Source organism: Hemiscyllium ocellatum, chromosome 15 (assembly GCF_020745735.1).
Source record: "Hemiscyllium ocellatum isolate sHemOce1 chromosome 15, sHemOce1.pat.X.cur, whole genome shotgun sequence".
In the NCBI taxonomy this organism is placed as follows: domain Eukaryota; kingdom Metazoa; phylum Chordata; class Chondrichthyes; order Orectolobiformes; family Hemiscylliidae; genus Hemiscyllium; species Hemiscyllium ocellatum.
The window spans coordinates 24,160,865-24,179,447 of NC_083415.1; the positions used below are offsets into that span (position 1 = coordinate 24,160,865).

Genomic DNA, 18,583 nt, shown 5'->3' on the forward strand with positions numbered 1-18,583 from the left:
ATACGGAGACCAAAACCGTACACACTGCTCTAGGTGTGACTACATCAATGCCCTGTATAATTATAGCAAAACTTATTTAATCTTTATATCAATCTGTTTGTAACAAAAGCCAACATACCACCTGACTTCCTAATTATTTCTCATACCTGAATGTAAATTATTTGTGCTTAATGTGCGAGGACATCCAGGTTTCTCTGAATGCAAACATTTCTCATTTCCTTCCCATACGAAAATATTCTGTTTTATTTTTACAAAAGTTGATAACTTCACACTTAACCACATTGAGTTTCATCTGTTACTTGCTCACTCACCCAAACTTTCAGTATCTGCAACCTCCTTGCACCCCTCTAGCAGATTAACATATTCCATTTTCTTTTCACTAGACAGCCTCCATCACTAAACAAATGCTTGCATGGTTTTTGTGTCGCATATCTGGTGTGACTATCAAATACTTTAAGCTTTATTAATAAAAAAAATTCTTTTTTGCACTTTTCCTTCTGAAAGCACAGTTTATTGTTGAAATGCATTTTGTACAGGCATCAGTAGCCAACATATCATCATTCATTTTATGCAAGTGGGAGACTCTACTGCAAGAGGCATCAGTACCAGTTTGATATCTGCCCTTAATTATTGTCCTTTCTTGGGGCAATGTAGGGGGCTGACTCTGGGCAGCAATTAAACATGAGCAACAGCTAATCTTTTTAATCTACTCTCCACTGCCTCGGGACACTATGACCAATTGCTGCCCTCCTTCTGCTGCCTGGACTGAGATTGGTTGACTCACCCTTACGAATGAAATAGTATAGTTTTGTATCATGGTGGACAAGACTTAGCTGCTGAGTCATCAGATGTAGAAAAGATGTTAAAGTTTTTTTTTGGTCACTAGGTTGTGCATTTAAAACATCCCATGGAAATAAAGATTTAGATCGACATTTAAGAACACACACAGGTAAGACCAATTTTAGGTCATAATACTGCCCAAATCCCTTCAAATTTAGATAAGTTTTGCCTTTGTCTTTTCAGACCAAATGCAATTGATGTGTCAGCAAAACTAGCAATTTTACATTCAAGCTTTAACTTGAGGCTGTCTATATTGGGAAATAATGGGACAAACTTTTCATAGTGCTTTGTTGAGTCTGTTGTATGTGTAATCCTAACTCTGCATTCCCATTAATTATTATTTCTGTCAATGTGAAGGCACATGAGTTAGCATGCGGGGAACTTCCAAACAGCTGAGCAACTGTGCAACTTACTGGAAACATTATCCTCATTGCTGACCACTGAGTTACATGAGGCTGTCTGTACTATTGCAAGCCATGGATTAGATTTGCTGCCACCGTCTTCTTTTAATGCCAAGACCTAGTACTATCCAAGATGGTTTGCTGACAACTGGTCTGCTCTGTCTGGGATGTGATAGAAGAAACTACATTTTAGATTAAAGAGACTGCACTAGTCTTTAAACAAGATGTAGTTTATTTCATGTCAGCAACAGCTTATGGTGATGGAATAGACATTGTTACAAAGTCTATGATGAGGACCTGGATATTAGGTCTAACTCTTTTGAGATCCTAACCTGACTTATCACAATCCGTGCTGCTTAAAACTTAAACCTTTCAGACCCTTACAGCCTTTATCCAACAGATTCTATCAATACTTATTTACCTTTTCAAATCAAACTTAAAAATCTCTCTTTGTCAGCTACAGTGCTTGCATTTTCACACAGACAGGCAGTGTACTTGGCTCCACCTTTGCTCTATAATGTTGATTCGTTATCTAAGGTCAAGTGTTAACAATGTTGTTGGGAGGTTATTTAACTGCTGGAGTGGATTATGAACTGATCCTGTGTTGTGCTCACTTAGTCTCCATCTGTTATAATTTTTCAGAAGGAATCACTGAGCTGCAATCATAGTATGCATGGTGATTGCTCTGTCCCTAAATCTGGAGAACTTAGGCCAATTGTAGGACTCTTACTAGCATATCAGAGAGAACCAGCTAACTAAGCTAAAAAAAATGGAACTGGGCAGCCTCAGTAAATGACTTAGAAACCTGTCACCAAAGAAGATTGGCAAAGGCAAAGTGGTAAGCATTGTCTAAATGGACTTCAGCAAGGCGTGGAACAAGGTTCCCCAGAGTAAACCATTAGCAATGTGAGATCACATGGAATCCAGGGAGAGCTAGCCATTTGAATACAAAATTGCCTTGAAGGTAGGAGACAGAGGGTGATGGTAGATGGTTGTATTTTGGACTGGTGGCCTGTGACCAATGGTGTGCTGCAAGGGTCAGTGCTGGATCCACTGCTTTTTGTCATGTATATAAATGATTTGGATATAAATATAGGGGGAATGGTTAGTCAGTTTGCAGGTGACACCAAAATTGGAGGTGCAGTGAACAGTGAAGACGATTATCTCAGAGTACAGCAGAACCTTAATCAGATGGACTGATGAGCTAAGGAGTGGCAGATGGAGTTTAATTTTGATAAATGTGTTGCATTTTGGTAGGACAAAATCAGGGGAGGACTTATGCACTTAATGGTAGGATCCTGGGGAGTGTTGCTGAACAAAAAGTCCTTGGGGTACAGGTTCATAGTTCCTTGAAAGTAGACTTACAAGTGGACAGGGCAGTGAAGAAGGTTTTGGTACACTTGCCTTCATTGGTCAGTGCATTGAGAACAAGAGTTGAGGTGTAATGTTGCTGCTGTACAGGACATTGGTTAGGGTTATGCCACTTTTAGAATACTAAGTTCAATTCTGGTCTCTTTGCTATAGGAAAGATATTGACAAACTTGAAAGGATGCAGAAAAGATTTATAAGAATGTTGGTGGGGTTGGGGAGTGCGATTTGAGCTACCGAGGGAGGCTAAAAAGGCTGGGGCTGCTTTCCCTGGAGACTCAGAGAGTGAGGAGTGATCTTATAGAAGTTTATAAAATCAGGAGGGGCATGGATCGGGTGAATAGCCAAGATCTTTTTCCCATGGCAGAGGAGTCCAAAGTAGAGGCATAGGTTCAGGGTGTTAGGGAAAGGTATACAAGAAACGTAAGGGGCAAATGTTTCATGCAGAGGGTGGTGCTTATATGGAATGAGCTGTCAGAGGAAGTGATGGAGGTTGATACAATTATAACATTTAAAAGGCATCTAAATGGGTATATGAATAGGGTGGGTTTAGAGGGATATGGGCCAAATGTTAGCAAATGGGACAAGATTAATTTAGGATATTTGGTCGGCATGGACACATTGGACTGAATAACTCTGTAACTTTATCCATTGCAAAATTTATGGTTTTAATTCGAAGGCTTTTTTTTTCTGAGTAGGGATTTTGTAAATGACATTATTGCCATCATCCATTTATATCATGTTTTTGTTGTCCACCTGAGAGTGGGAATGGATTGTTACAATTGAGGTAGTAATGCAGTGTGCATTCCTGATGTTCCACATGAACTGCTGATTCAGCTGCTGACATTTCCCAGGAAGGTGTTTGTATATAACCTCTAGGGTGGTAGATCTATATCTGTGTGAATTTGCAGCAATCTGGGGGGGGAGTGAGGAGTTTGTACTTGTTATGGTTTGTTATACTAGTTTCAACTCTACTTGGCCATTTAACCCTTCAATGCATGACAGAAGAGATTGGGTGATCCACTCATGTAATCATTATCCTTTGACTTTGCTTAGTTCTTCTTCTCGAAAAGTCCTTGGACTGTTGCTTTGGGCTTATTTTCTTAATTTGCAGGATGACTGCCATTGAGTTCTTACTGTACAGAAATCACAATACATAACCAAGGTGAAATGTTCTTGAGGAATATTCCATCCTTTTCAACCAGTGCCCTCATGCTCCCATTGTGTATTGACTAATTGTCTCAAATTGTGCCCTCAGCCTGTGTAGTTAATTAAATATCATAAATATTAGCACTACTGAATTATTTAAATGTTTACCTCATTACTGCATTTCAAGTCGCGTGAATTTATTTAAGAAAATGAAAACCAATAGTGCAGTCAATCTGGAAAAGTCCATATCTTTTTGGGATGATTTTTGTTTAAACCATGCTGTTTTGTAGGTGAAAAGCCTTTCAAATGTGACACTTGCAACAAGCGATTCAGTCGTTTGGATAAGCTGAAGATGCACAATCGTTCCCACACTGGAGAGAAGCCTCATAAATGCCAGCATTGTGACTATGCAGCAGCAGACAGCAGCAGCCTGAAGAAGCACCTCAGGATCCATTCTGACGAGCGTCCATTTAAATGCCAGATCTGTCCTTATGCTAGCCACAGCTCTAGCCAGCTCATTATTCATCTCCGCTCTCACACTGGTAAGACGTTACTCTCCTGGTACAAGTTAGATTGAAAAGATATGCATAAGTAGTTTGTTATGCATTGAATGGAGAAATAGTAAAACAACTTGTTGCAGAAACCTACTTTCACAGTGTTTAGTCTGCTCACATTGTAACTTTCCAGAATATTCCTCAAATACATGCAATTAGCTCTAGTCATTTCCACCTCAACTTTGGAAATGGCAACCCCACCAAAATAATGTCCTAATAATCTAGCTGAGTGATTTTTATTTTGCTGGTTTAATCTGTATGCTGATTGTATCTAAAGTAACAATCTAATTCTTCAACAAATTCAGATGAGTCTGCTTAAGATGGTTCAGCCCCGTGGTGCAAAACTCATACTGGGTCTGATGCAATTTCCTGACACTCGGCGTTGGCCACATTCAGCAAAATATATTAAAATAGAAATAGATAACAATGAATCATGTTGCTACTGGTTTATAGTTAGATTTTTATAAACTGTCTTTGTTCACACCTCTTAATATGAACCGTAAATATAGATATTTGAAGAAATGGACTGGACTGTGGCTACTTTGAGACTCTATCCTTGTCCACAGCTTAACCTGCAAATGTCTAGGGATGACCATGATAAGTACCTTTCCATAGTGCAACGCTGATGTTTCTCCAGTGTTTTTCTTATACACTTTATAGTGAAGATTGGCTTCTTCTCTGCACCACCTCCAAAATTCCACTGGAGCCAATATTAAGTGTAATGCTCAAGGATCAGTCTGGATTGCTATGAGGTTTCACCTGTAATTCCCCTAGCTTGCACACCACCAATTAGGCCATATTTTTGATTCACTTTTTTTAATTGTTTCTCTGCATAAGTCGACCATGCTCACATTAAGTTTATCTAGCCTTATTAAATATTTTATCCACTTGCAGTATATTAGGTTGCACGTTCTTTCCTTAATGTGTAGTACTTTGCATTTGTGTGCATTATATTTTACGCACTATTAATATCTTTGCTTCGTTCTTGTAGTTTGCTGTTGTCTATAAACCCTATACTGCTGACAGTATTTTAATTTGAATTTATTCATGGGATGAGGATGTCACTGGCCAGGCCAGCATTTATTGCTCAGAGGACAGTTGAGAGTCAACCACATTGCTATGACTTTGGAATCACATGTAGGCCAGACCAAGTAGGAATGGAAGTTTCTTTTCATCAGACACGTTAGTGAAACAGATGGGTTTTTCCAACAATTGACATTGGTTTCATGCATCATAAGACTTTTAATTCAAAATTTTTAATTGATTCTAAATTCAACCATGGTGGGATTTGAATTGGGGTCCCCAGATCATTGCCGAGGTCTCTGGATTAATAGTCTACTGATAATACCACTCGACCACTGCCTCATAAACAAACATAAAAAGTGAATAGGATAATGAGCAATGTGGCCTAAATAGTGTAGTACAAGTCAGGGGAATTGAAGATGAATCATCATAGCAATCCAGGTATTGAGTCTCAGGACATTTTAGTTCCTCCAACTCTGGCTTACTGCTTTAAAATAAAATATAATTTTCACTGTTTAAACTAGTGGTTACTCTCAATACTTTTTGTGGTTCTCAGTTTAAACAATCAACACTTCCATCAGTGACAGTTAAAATCCTCATGATTCGGTGCAAGTTGTGTTTTGTTGTTCAGATTCTGATATAATGTTGATGCAGACCACCATGGAGTTCACTGTAGCTGACCCCAGTGGAAAACCATTATTCTGGAATCAATAAAAATCATTCATTTGGTATATTTTCAACAGCTGGATGATATTAGTTGCTCTCCCTCCACTTCACTGCTAATCTTTTTCCTTTTCAATCATATCTCCCTTGCTTTCTCAAGTTATTTCCTTCTCTCTCTTTTTATGAGACTGATTTATCGATTGCTACATTGGCTCCAAGTCTTGCAATGCCATATTTAAAATACTCATCCTCGTGTTCAAATCCCTGCATAGCCTTACTTCTTTCTACCTCTGTGACCTCCTCAAAGCCTAAAAACAAATCTATGTTCTCTTCCAGTTCTGGTATCCTGTGCATCCGTGATTTCATTGTCCATCTTTAATGGCTTGGCCTCTACTGCCTAGGTTCCACATTCTGGAATTCCCTACACCTCACTCCTTCACCTTTTAGACCCTACTAAAAATTTGTGTCTTGTTCCAAGTTTTTCATCAGTACCCAATCTTGGGTGGTTCCTTGTTTAATTGGTAGCATACTGACTGTGAATCACAGGATTCTGGGTCATGTGCTACTTTAGGATTTGTACACAATTTCAAGGTTGTCACACCAGTGTCATACTGAGGGGGCATTGCACTTTCAGATGACAACTTAAAATAAGATGTCACCTGCTGGCTTAAATGAATGGAGTAGATCCAATGGCACTGTTTTGAAACTGAGCAAGAGGTTAGCCCCAGTGTCCTGGCTAATATTTATCCATCAATCAACATCTCAACAAACATTATCTGGTCATTATGGCTTTGCTATTTGTGAGAGTTTGCTGAACAAAATGACTTGCCATAATAGCATCATTTCAACAGTGACTATGTTTCAAAGAAATACTTCATTGGCTGTAAAGTGCTTTGAGATATCTGGCAGTTATCAACATTGCTATATAACAGCAAGTCTTTCTTTCTTTGGTAGTAACAGAACAGAGTGACATAATGGCTCAGGAGTTAGCACTGCTGCCTCACAGCGCCAGGGTTTGATTCCACCCTCGGGTGACTGTCTGTGTGGAGCTTGCACATCCTCCCAGTGTCTGCGTGGGTTTCCTCCGGGTGCTCCCGTTTCCTCCCACAGTCCAAGATGTGCAGGCTGGATGGATTGGCCAGGCTAAATGGCCTATGGTATCCAAGGATGTACAGGGTTGGTAGATTAGCCATAGAGAATGCTAAGTTACAGGAATGCGGTGGGTCTGGAGGATATGCTCTTCAGAGAGTTAGTGTCGATTCAAAGGCCTAAATGGTCTCCCTCTGCACTCTGAATGCTGTATGATTCTACCATCTATCTTAATATCCATTTGTGGCTTAATGTTAAATTTTGTTTGATATTGTGTGTAATATCTTGGAATGTTTTACTATGTTAAAAACACTGTATAAATGCAGTTGATCATTGTTAACTTTTATTAATATTATTATTTATTTATGCTATTTCTGACTCAAAATCTAAAAACTGGTAAACTAATACAATTTTAGGAATGTTCTATTGTGTAAGACACAATACATTAGGACAACTTCTGCTGTTGACATTGTTCCAGGGATGAGGAATTTCAGTTATGAAGATAGATCCAAGGAGCTAAGTCTATTTTCCTGAGAGAAAAGAATGCTGAGAGGAGATTTGATAGGGGCATTTAAAATCATGAGGATACTGGCAGATGGATAGGGAGAAAATATTCACATTCATGAAAGTATTCAAAGGGACAGGCCACAGATTTTAATTATGTAATTAAAAAAAGCAGAAGGGATACAAGGAAACCTTTATTTTCACACAGCAAGTGGTTGTGCTCTGAAATGCATTGCCAAATAGTGTGGTGGAGGTAAGTTCAATCGAGGCCTTCAAAGGGGAATTAGTTGGATGAAAAGGAAGTATGTGCAGCATTGTGCAGAGGAGAGGCAAGTGCTGATTAGTTAGCAAGTAAACTTCTGGCAGGTAACTTACCAGGTATAAAATTTAAACTAAGTTTCACAGTTAATTGTCAGTCACCATCTAACTGGTACATTCTCCACAGCAAGACCTCTACCAATCAGAATCAAATTGTCAACCAATCAGAACTTTTCTTCATACAGTATAAATGTTGTTTTCTCTGTACCTTGGCATTTCTCGTGAATTGTACTGATGAACGCATGATGAAAGGCTTTGGCAAAATGAGTCTTTGTTTTCAGAAAGAGTCAAGTTCTGTATCATCAAATGACTATATGTCTGTGCGTAAATTATTCAGCATTTCTGGTGAGGGATGTGCAGTTAAATGTTAATATGCAAATATTGTTGTCGATGTTGCATCCCTTTTGTCATTAAATTTGCTAAACTGCGATGTCACTAACTGCCTCATCATTGAAATGCATTGAATGCAATGAAGATGCTACTTTTGGCATGGTGTCTTCGAAAGCTAAGTCCTTTCATTACACCCTAAGTCCCCTTTGTGCAACTTGATAACTATTCATTACTGCCAATCAACCTGTATGGAAATAAACTGTTACAAGAGTGGAGTCTTACTCCAGGATTAATTGTTGAATACTTTAAATGTATTGAATTTACCATTTAACTATGTTTTCAGTTTTTCTTTGTCACATCAGAGTTCTGTCTCTTAATTTTTCTTTCTGTTTTTCTTTTCTGCACTTGATCTGACATTGAATTCACCTACTCCAATTACACTTGTTTCTCAGTTCTTACCCTGTTAACTTCACAATCCTTGATCTGATCAGTTAAGAAGATATACCATTGGTTACCTGTTTACTTGGTCTCTGACATCCTTTATTCCTCATTGCCCTGTATCAGCATGTTGAGTGACTTAGTGCAAAAAAAAATGTATTGAGCTGGAGTGCAAGGGAAGGTCTGACATGGCAGATGCTGTGAGATAATTCTCTGCTATGAAATCTTTCTCCTCATTCTCTTGCTGAAATTGAGTTATACTTTATGAACATTCTCTGAGACTACATTTAAATTTATGTTGACATGGCATAAGGTCACTCAGAGTTTGTTGGTTTGATGAGGGAAGTTTATAGATTAGGAAGTACTTATAAATTTTGGCTTCAGTGTTCAAAAAATGGATTACCACTTTCTATATAGCTTTTACACTTGATCTTTCTTTCATTATGCTTCTATCTGCATCACAGCCTTGACATTGGAATAGTGGAAAATTCCATAAAAAAGCAAATTGCAATATCTGTGACATATTAATGTTGGAAAACCAGTCTAATATGACATCTATTCACTTAGCAAATCTGCCCTTAGGACTTGTTTCACGCTGTATTACTCTATGACTTAGGTTGGGAAAGATAAATGACATCCTATAGTTACTCCCCTGGTCTGCATCATGTAAACTATTTGCAGTCAGAGTAGTGAAAGCGGTAGAATTCAAGGACTCCAGGGTGGAATGCTGGGCAAGAATTTCAGTTCCTGAATTCTAATGAACGATAACAGCAGGAAGTGCCCAATGTCTTTTGATGAGTGTGCAATAGGACTTGGCTTCCTTCACAGCAATATGATCTACTGCCATAATTGTCAAAGATGATGTGAATAAATAGCTGCTTAGTTATTGGGATTGAAGAGAATCTACCATGTTTGCTGTGCTATAGCAAGGTGTTAGTCTCTCCACGAGACAGAAAGAAGGAAAAAGTATAAGAACCTCCTGAGGATTAAGTGTTTCCCTTTACATTAGTAATTATACCTTCAGCATGTGTAAGATTGAAATGTTGGTTTTGCCTTAACTGAGTGGATCTTAACTTCTGCTTTTGAGTTGAGCTGATTAATGAACTCAATAACGCACTTAAGACAAAAAAAAGTTTGTGTTAGTAAAATTGCAATTAATGAGAAACTTGTAAATCTATTCAAGGATTTGCTTCCCATATCATTTCAATTTCTCACGTTGAAAATGGTAGCTTCATTTGAGTGTTGCTAGGATGCTTGTATTGAGCCTGGAAGGCAGTTTTGCCCGAAGGAGGAGTTTCTTTTTGTGAACTTGCAACATGAGCATAATGTAAGTCTGTCAATGCTCAAAACGTAAGAGAAACTGAAGGGTAAATAACAGAGTGAGATGATGATCTGACATACTCATTGACTTGGACTTCCTAGCCTCTGACCTATTCTATTAGCCATTATATTTATATGCCTTATATAGTTCAGTTTCTGTTCAATAGTCACCTCAAGGATGTTGATAGTGTGGAATTTAGCAATGGTAATTCCATTGAGAGCCAAGGGGTGTAATTTTCTCATGTTGGGGCTGTTAATTGCTGACAATTATGTGGCCGGATTGTTACAATCCACTTTTCAGACCAGATATTCTTCAGGTCTTGCTGCATTTGAACATGGACTGCTTCAGTATCTCAGGATCTGCAAAGAGTGCTGAACATTATGTAATCATCAGTGAACATACCCACTTCTGACTTCTGGATAGAGGGAAGGTCACTGATGAAGCAGCTGAAAATGGCTGGGTATAGCACATTACCCTGAGGAATGCCTGCAGAGATGTCCTAGAGCTGGGGTGATAGACCTTAAACAACCACAGCCATCTTCCTATAGGCCAGGTATGACTGCAACCAGAGGAGCATTTTCCCTGATTCCCATTGATTTTCGCAGAGCCATAGAGATGTACAGCCCAGAAACAGACCCTTTGGTCCAACTTGTCTATGCCGACCAAATATCGTAACCAAATCTAGTTCCGTTTAACAGCACTTGGCCCATATCCCTCTAAACCCTTCCTATTCATATACCATCCAGATCCCTTTTATCTGCTGTAATAGTACCAGCCTCCACCACTTCCTCAATACACGCACCACCATCTGTGTAAGAATGTTGCCCCTTATTTCTCTTTGAAATCTTTACCCTCTCACCCTTAACCTTTGCCCTTTAGATCTGGACTCCTCCACCCCAGGGAAGAGTCTTTCTCTATTTATCCTATCCATGTCCATCATGATTTTATAAACCTCTATAAGGTCACCCCTCAGCCTCTGATACTCCAGGGAAACCAGTCCCAGCCTATTCAGCCTCTCCCTTCGCTCAAATCCTCCAACCTTAGCAACATCCTTGGACATCTTTTCTGAACTCTTTCAAGTTTCACAACGTCCTTCTGAAAGGAAGGAGACCAGAATTGCACACAATATTCCAAAACTGGCCTAATCAACATCCAATACAGCTGCAACATGACCTCCTAACTCCTTTACTCTATCCACTGACCAATAAAGAAAAGCATACCAAACACCTTCGTCACTATCATATCTACCTGCCACTCCACTTTCAAGGAGCTATGAACCTGCACTCCAAGGTCTCTTTGTTCAGCAGCACTCCCTAGGACCTTACCATTAAGTGTATATGTCCTGTTCTGATTTGCACTCTCAAAATGCAGCACCTCGCATTTATCTAAATTAAACTCTATCTGCCATTTCTCAGCCCATTGGCCCATCTGATCAATATCCAATTGTACACTGAGGTAACCTTCGCTGTCCACTACACCTCCAATTTTGGTGTAAGCTGCAAACTTACTAACTATACCCCTTATGTTCACTACCAAATCATTTATATAAATGGCAAAAAGCAGTAGACTCAGCACCGATCCTTGTAACACACCACTGGTCACAGGTGGAGCTCCTTCATGCCACAGTTGGTCAAATGCAGCTTATGTATCTCATCTCACTGTATTTCAGTGCCTCTTCTGTTTTGTGGCTTACTGATTATTATTTTAATGCACTCCATGTTATGACTTACTGAAAGGAGTACCTGTGAAACATTTCTTGTCCTGAGGACCTGATAATAATGTTGGTGCATTTGGCCCTTCCTCCTCTACATGGTGTCAACCTATCTCTATGCCAAGAGTAGCCTTATCTAGTTTCTGTTGTGACTTACGATTGTATTGTGCTCCTGCTTCCATTGTAGGCCTGGTCAAATTTATTCTCCTAGTCTAACTATGCAGAGATTATTGCTGATCATTGATGAATGATTGAAGCATGCTTCCATGCTGGTCTTAGTTAGATTGAAGGGGAGAAGAGGTGAGCAATGCACTGGTCTTTTGCTGATCAGTGTTTTACAATTCAGCTCAGCTTTACGTGGCTCATCAGCCACCCTACTGACAGGAATTTCATTCAGAGCATATATTCTACTTCTAAATACACTGAAGGTGAGCTACTTAGAATGAGCACATCTAGCTACACTTGTAAGTCCTTGCCCACTCCTGCAACCATGTCCCTCCCCTCAACTGTAGCCCTTAATATTTACCCCACCTCTTTGCTGATCTTGCCCAAGCAAACATCCTTTATGTCTCACTTTATGGACAAAGTATTTGATACTGGTGGGTATCCAGCCAAGCTCAGTCCTGTGATGATTTTACATGATTTGACGTGTCCATTAATTGGAGCAGCCAATCTGCTGCTCAGCAGAGATCCTCTGTCTTGGTAGTGATCCCATTTTGAATCTGGTACTCTTAATCTTTGTAGCTCATTTCCTTTGGGTAGTGCATTCACTCAGGAAGGTGCTGGTACCTACTAATTGTAAAGTCTGCTGCTGTGGTATATGAAGAACTCAGAAATGACATTAATTGCTTTGAAATTACTCACTATCGATTCTAAAAAGCCACACAGGAAGTAAATAATTGTACAGTAAGAGATTATTGTTATGTTGTGACAAAGCAGCACATTCTGTTTTTGCAAATAATTGCCATTTCGCGGCAATAACACACGCTGTAGGAATTTTGAGTAAAATATCAGGGCGTATGCTCTAGTTACTAATATTGTGTAAAATGGTTTAGGCAGGGCCTCAGTTTGTTTGTATGCATAGCCACAGCTGGAGTTCCTCAGCTGCTGTGGAATGTGAAGGCTGCCACTGTATCATAACAAGGACTCAAGCTCAAGCACACTTGCAAATTTATATTGCAAATATCCAATAAATGAGACAATTAATTTAGTTGCACATCAAAATCATAATGGAATCCATGAACTGTCTCCACATATATATGTATTAATATCATCAGCAGTTTCTATTGTGTTCTTGAAGGACTAGCAAGAATTCACCTGCCAATTAAAGATGTAACAAATCTCTATAGCTGTATTCTAAAAGGAGAAAAGAAAATATATCCTGCAAAATGGTGAGGACTTTTTTGTGTAGAACAATGACAAGCAAGAGCTGAGAAAACCCAATATTCCAGTAACCAGGCTTTCCATATTTTCATATGTTCTCATTTTTAATGGAAATATGAATACATAGAATCGTACAGCATGGAAACAGACTCTTCAGTCCAAACCATCTGTGCTGCCTGCAAATCCCAGTCTGACCTAGTCCCATTTTCCAGCATTTGGCCCATATCCCTCTGAATCCTTCCTATTCACATACTCATCCAGATGCCTTTTAAACATTGTAATTGTACCAGCCTTCACCGCCTCCTCTGGTAGCTCGTTCTGTACACACATCACCCTCTGTGTGAAAATGTTACTCCTCCGGTCCTTATTAAATTTTTACTCTCCTCTCATAGATCTATGTACTTTAGATTTGGACTCCTCCACTTTAGGAAAAAGACCTTAGTCACCCCTCAGTCTCTGAAGCTAAAGGGAAAATAGCCACAGTCTATTCAGTCTCTCCCTAGAGCTCAAACCTCCAGTTCTGGCAACATTCTTGTAAATCTTTTATGCACCCTCTCAGGGTTGACAACATACTTCCTATAGAATAGTGACCAGGATTGTACACAGTCTTCAAAAAGTGGCCTCACCAATGTCCTTGATACCTGAAAAATGTCATTCCAACTCCTATATCAATGCACTGACCAATGAAGACAAGCATGCCAAATGCTTTTTTCACCAACTTGTCCACTTGTGACTCCACTTTCAAGGAGCCATGCACCTACACCTCTAGGTCTCTTTGTTCACCAACACTCCCCAGTGCCCTACCATTAACTGTATAAGTCCTGCCCTGGTTGACATTGAACATTTGCTACGCCAGGCCTTTACAGGTCCAGCTACATACAGTAAAAAGTGAGGTCTGCAGATGCTGGAGATCAGAGCTGAAAATGTGTTGCTGGTTAAAGTGCAGCAGGTCAGGCAGCATCCAAGGAACAGGAAATTCGACGTTTCGGGCAAAAGCCCTTCATCTTTCCTGATGAAGGGCTTTTGCCCGAAACATCGAATTTCCTGTTCCTTGGATGCTGCCTGACCTGCTGCGCTTTAACCAGCAACACATTTTCAGCTACATACAGTGGCTGTTCTCTAAAATTTCTATTGTTTAATTCTAAAAGAATCTAGAAACTTCTAATTTGCATTAAAATTGTGTTGTTCTTGGTCAACTTTTCCTGCGCATGTCACTATATACTCTTGTGTTTCTTATCATTGATTTCAAATTCCTATGTGGCTTCCTTGTTTATGTTTTGAAAGATTCTACCTTGTTCCCTTGACCAAAAATAGTACTCGAAGTACCATGTATGTCTGTTCCATTCTAACTGCCAATCCATCCATTTTTTTTTTTAAAAGGCTTGAAATATCATGTTCATCATTTGGTGACTCTGACAGAGGCCTATGCTGCTGTGGAGTATTTGGGCTTTGCTCATACAAAATACAGTTTAATGTCATAAGGACTGTGTAAGCATTTGAGATACAAGACTGAAAAAGAAGGAAGAAAAGCACCTTCCTTGGTTTTGAAAGATATTATTAGCCCAAAGTAATCAAGTGGTTGCCTTGGCTGTATCCAACCTTAATAGTGATACAATTGAGGTAGAAAAAAAATAAAAATTTTCAATTCACAATGAACTCTTAGTATAAACTAAAATTTGGACAATGGCAAATAGATCAAATCAAAGCATGTTTCCCAAAAAGACTTTGACAGTCTGTGTGCAATGGAGTTATTTATTCTGCCTGTGCTGAGTAATTCACTTAAAAGTAACAAATGTAAACATCTTTAGAATGACTATTCAGTATTACAATTAATTGTTTAAAAAATCGTTTGCAGGTACATCATTCTTTTAACAGAACATTACACAGATCTTTAAAAATATATGACACCAAATCATTTAAGATACTAGGATAAATTACAGAAGTTTGATCAAAGAATTGGGTTCGAAAGAATGTCTCAAGAAAGAAAAATAGGTGAAGAATTGTAAGGAAAGAATTCCAGAGCTTAAAGGCTTGCCTGTTAAATGGTTATCAATGGTGGAGCAATCAGCAGACTAGATGCTAAAGATACCAGAACTGAAGTGCAAGTACCTCTGGAAGATTTTGGAGCTAAAGATGGAGGGGTGTGGGATGAGGCCAGGGAAGAATTTGAAAACAATGCTGATAATTTCAATTGAAAATGACCAATTTTAATCTTGTATTTATAATTTTGTTCTCCTCAGGGGATGCACCTTTCCAATGCCAATTGTGTGATGCTAAATTTAAAATCAACTCAGACCTAAAAAGACACATGCGCATCCACTCTGGTGAAAAGCCCTATCAATGTAGCTTCTGTGATTACCGCTGCGCCATGAAAGGCAACCTCCGATCTCACATCCGTGTAAAGCACAGCATGGAGAACACTTTCAAGTGCTCACAGTGTGACTTCCAGTGTGGGAACAAGTCCACATTGCGGCAGCACACAAGGACCCATCAACCGGATAAGCCAATAAAATGCTTGCAGTGCAGCTACTCCTGTGCTAGTAAAGGATCATTGAAGGTACACGAAAGAATTCATTCTGAAGATCGACCGTTCAGGTGCAAGTTTTGCTCCTTTGATTCGAAGCAACGTAGCAATCTCCTTATGCATCTTAAAAAACATCATATAGGCAAAGATAAACTGAGTGCAGGAAAGAAAGATGTTGATGGGCAAAAGCAAGGCAGTTCGCGGCTAGTGGTCAAACTAGATGCCAAAAAGCCTTTCAAATGTGATATGTGTGACGCAAGTTTTGTCAGAGAAGATTCACTTCGCAGTCATAAGAATCAACACCGTGATTTATCTCACAGCAGTGATAACAGTGCACTAGCCATTTTACAGTTGCAGATACAACATGAAAACCAAACCAGTGTTCCTTCTGTGTCTAATCATCTTCAACCAAGATCAGTCACATCCTTTAGTAAAGGAGAGGTGAAGATTATAGTTAGCCAGCAGCTGAATCCAACTAACAGCAATGTTCAAACAGCAGTAAATGAACATCATACTGTAAGAGATACTGTGGTGTCTGATCCAAGTCATCAGAACAGAAATAATGTGACCTCCAGTAACCAATTGCAACTGTTACAGCAGGTCAATTTGATTGCTCCAACTCAACAAGCATTATCACAGAATGAAGTTGAAACTAACTCCACTTTAGAGCAGGAAGCCACTTTGCTTAGTCCTATTGATTCCAGTGCCACTGACAATCTCCATCAGGCGCTAATGCAAACTACAGCAGTTGATAATCAAGCATCTTCAAACAGCCAATCATTCATCACTGCTTCTACAATCAACTGTTCAGACCTGGATGGCCTAAATGCACTCATTCAGGAGGAGAGCAGGGATGTCACTGTAGTTAGTGACCCAAGCCAGACTGTTGCAACCTCCTCCTCATCCTCAGCATCACCCATCTTCTCTTCACCATCTCCTCAGTTGCCAGGACCTAAACATACCTATCCTATTGTTCCAGCAGCAGCTCCATCCAGCGTTACATGCTCAGTATTACAAATTCCATCTCATAATTCACCAGCTACAGGATTCCCTTCACAGCCTGAGGAAACAAACAGTCTTTTGGTATCTGGCATTGGCATCAGCACTTCAGGAGTGATTATACAGAGTCTTCCCATGGTTGTTACAACAGCACAGCAACAACAAACTGATGATCCACTCTCTGAGCGGGCTTTCTACTCTGAGTCCAGTGCTTCATCAACCTTAGTGCTACAGGAAACCTCACAGCTTTCTGGTCAACAAACAATACACCTTACCTCCAGTGGAGACAGCACACAGCCTTCCTGTTCAGTCACAGAAACCCAAGGGTGGACAATGTAGAATTATATTATCAATCTGGATTCTGAATCCCGTTGGCTAAAATGCAACGATACTGCAGAATCTAATGTCTGTTGAGTTCTGTGGACAGCTGTTGGGTGTCTTACACCATAGATCACAAGATGTAATCATGAAAGAATGAATTATTTCATATGTCATTATCTGAAACTTTCAGCTAGCTTTCATAGCTTTGGTCATAGATTAGATTCCAGTCTGAATCCTACTTAATATTTGAAAACGTTAACCACTGTATTCTTAGGTGCTTCTCCATCCTAAGTACCTTAGGAGAAGGGTTGATTGAAAACTAGGAGAATAAGCAAAATTAATAGTGAATCACAACCTGACACCTGAAGAGTCTCAATTGTTTGGATCAACAATTAATTATTCATTCTGGTTGGAGGATGGAGGAAATGGGCTGAGGGGGCCCAGGGTTGTTCCAGCTTTGTAAGGAATGATTGGGCATTTACTGAATCTGCACTATGGTGTTTGGAAATGTTCCCATCCAAATTTCTATCTTCTGCAGGTAAGCATATGAGTGGCTATCACAGGTGTCATGACTTCAGTCATACAAGAAACACAAAAAAGTTAATAAGCATGTTTATACGTAGATTCAGCAAATACTTAAGAATGCAAATGAAGTTGATATTATTGCCAGGGGATTGGAGTTAAAGAATAAGAAAGTCCTGCTACAGTTGTACAACACTCCCATTGCATCTTGGGTGGCTATCCTTCATATATAAGGAATGATACATTGCCTTGAAAGTGGCACAGTGAAGGTTCGTTAGATTGGTTCCTGGGATTAGAAGGTATGAGACTGAGTAATTTGAAGTTTAAAAGAATGATAGATGATCTCTGCAATTTAAAAGATTGATACATGATCTCTTTCAAACTTACAAAATTGTGAATAGTTATTTCTCCCATCTGGAGAATGTCGAACAGACTCAGGATAAAGGGTCAGCCATTTAGGATTGAAATGAGGAAAAAATATATTCACCAGGATGTTGTGAATCTTTGATGTTGTTTGGCCCTAGAAGGTTGTGGACATGCCATTATTGAGTGTGTTAAAAACTGTTTTTTGATCTCTCAGGGAACCAGAGTATATTGAGGGGGAAGGGGGTGGGGAGGGGGAAGAAGGAGGCAGGTTGAGGATTGTCAAAGACAGGGAGTTAATGTAGAAGAAAAGCCATGATTGTATTGAGTGGTGAGGCACATTCAAGGAGCTGAATGATCCACTCCTCCTTCTATTTCTTATGTTCTTATTGATCTGCATTCATAGATTGATGTTTATTGTCTAGGCTCATGGATATAGGAAAGGAACAAATACAAATACTTGTAAATCAGTCATCATCTAGTGTGTATCTGATAGGGAGAGATGTTTGAGGGAAAATAACTAGTTTTCGTCAGACCTTATTAGAATGTCTTATCAAATGTTTTGACTGACTACAGCAAAGTAAGCAGTACAAACTATGCCAACTGGAGAGAATCAGCAATGAAATATGTAGGGCAGTAGAGTGTATAAAGTTCCCTCTAAATGTATTTCAGTCTTAAATTTAATGCAGTTGTGCACAATCATTCTCAAGTGGATTTAATTTTAAATTAAAAATTATCTAAGAGAAAATTATAGCAACTAAA

At 39.3% G+C, this 18,583-nt stretch overlaps 1 protein-coding gene across 1 annotated transcript in view; it reads left to right on the top strand.

Moving 5' to 3' along the window:
- The window catches only part of zfp64 (zinc finger protein 64 homolog (mouse)), a 66,848-nt gene extending 48,806 nt beyond the window's left edge, over positions 1-18,042 (top strand). The window contains exons 4-6 of the mRNA XM_060835898.1: positions 887-949; positions 4,049-4,300; positions 15,333-18,042. Of these exons, the coding sequence (XP_060691881.1) occupies positions 887-949; positions 4,049-4,300; positions 15,333-16,954 (1,937 nt within the window). The 3' untranslated portion in view covers positions 16,955-18,042. The remainder of the gene's footprint in view (positions 1-886; positions 950-4,048; positions 4,301-15,332) is intronic.
- The last annotated feature ends 541 nt before the right edge of the window (positions 18,043-18,583 follow it).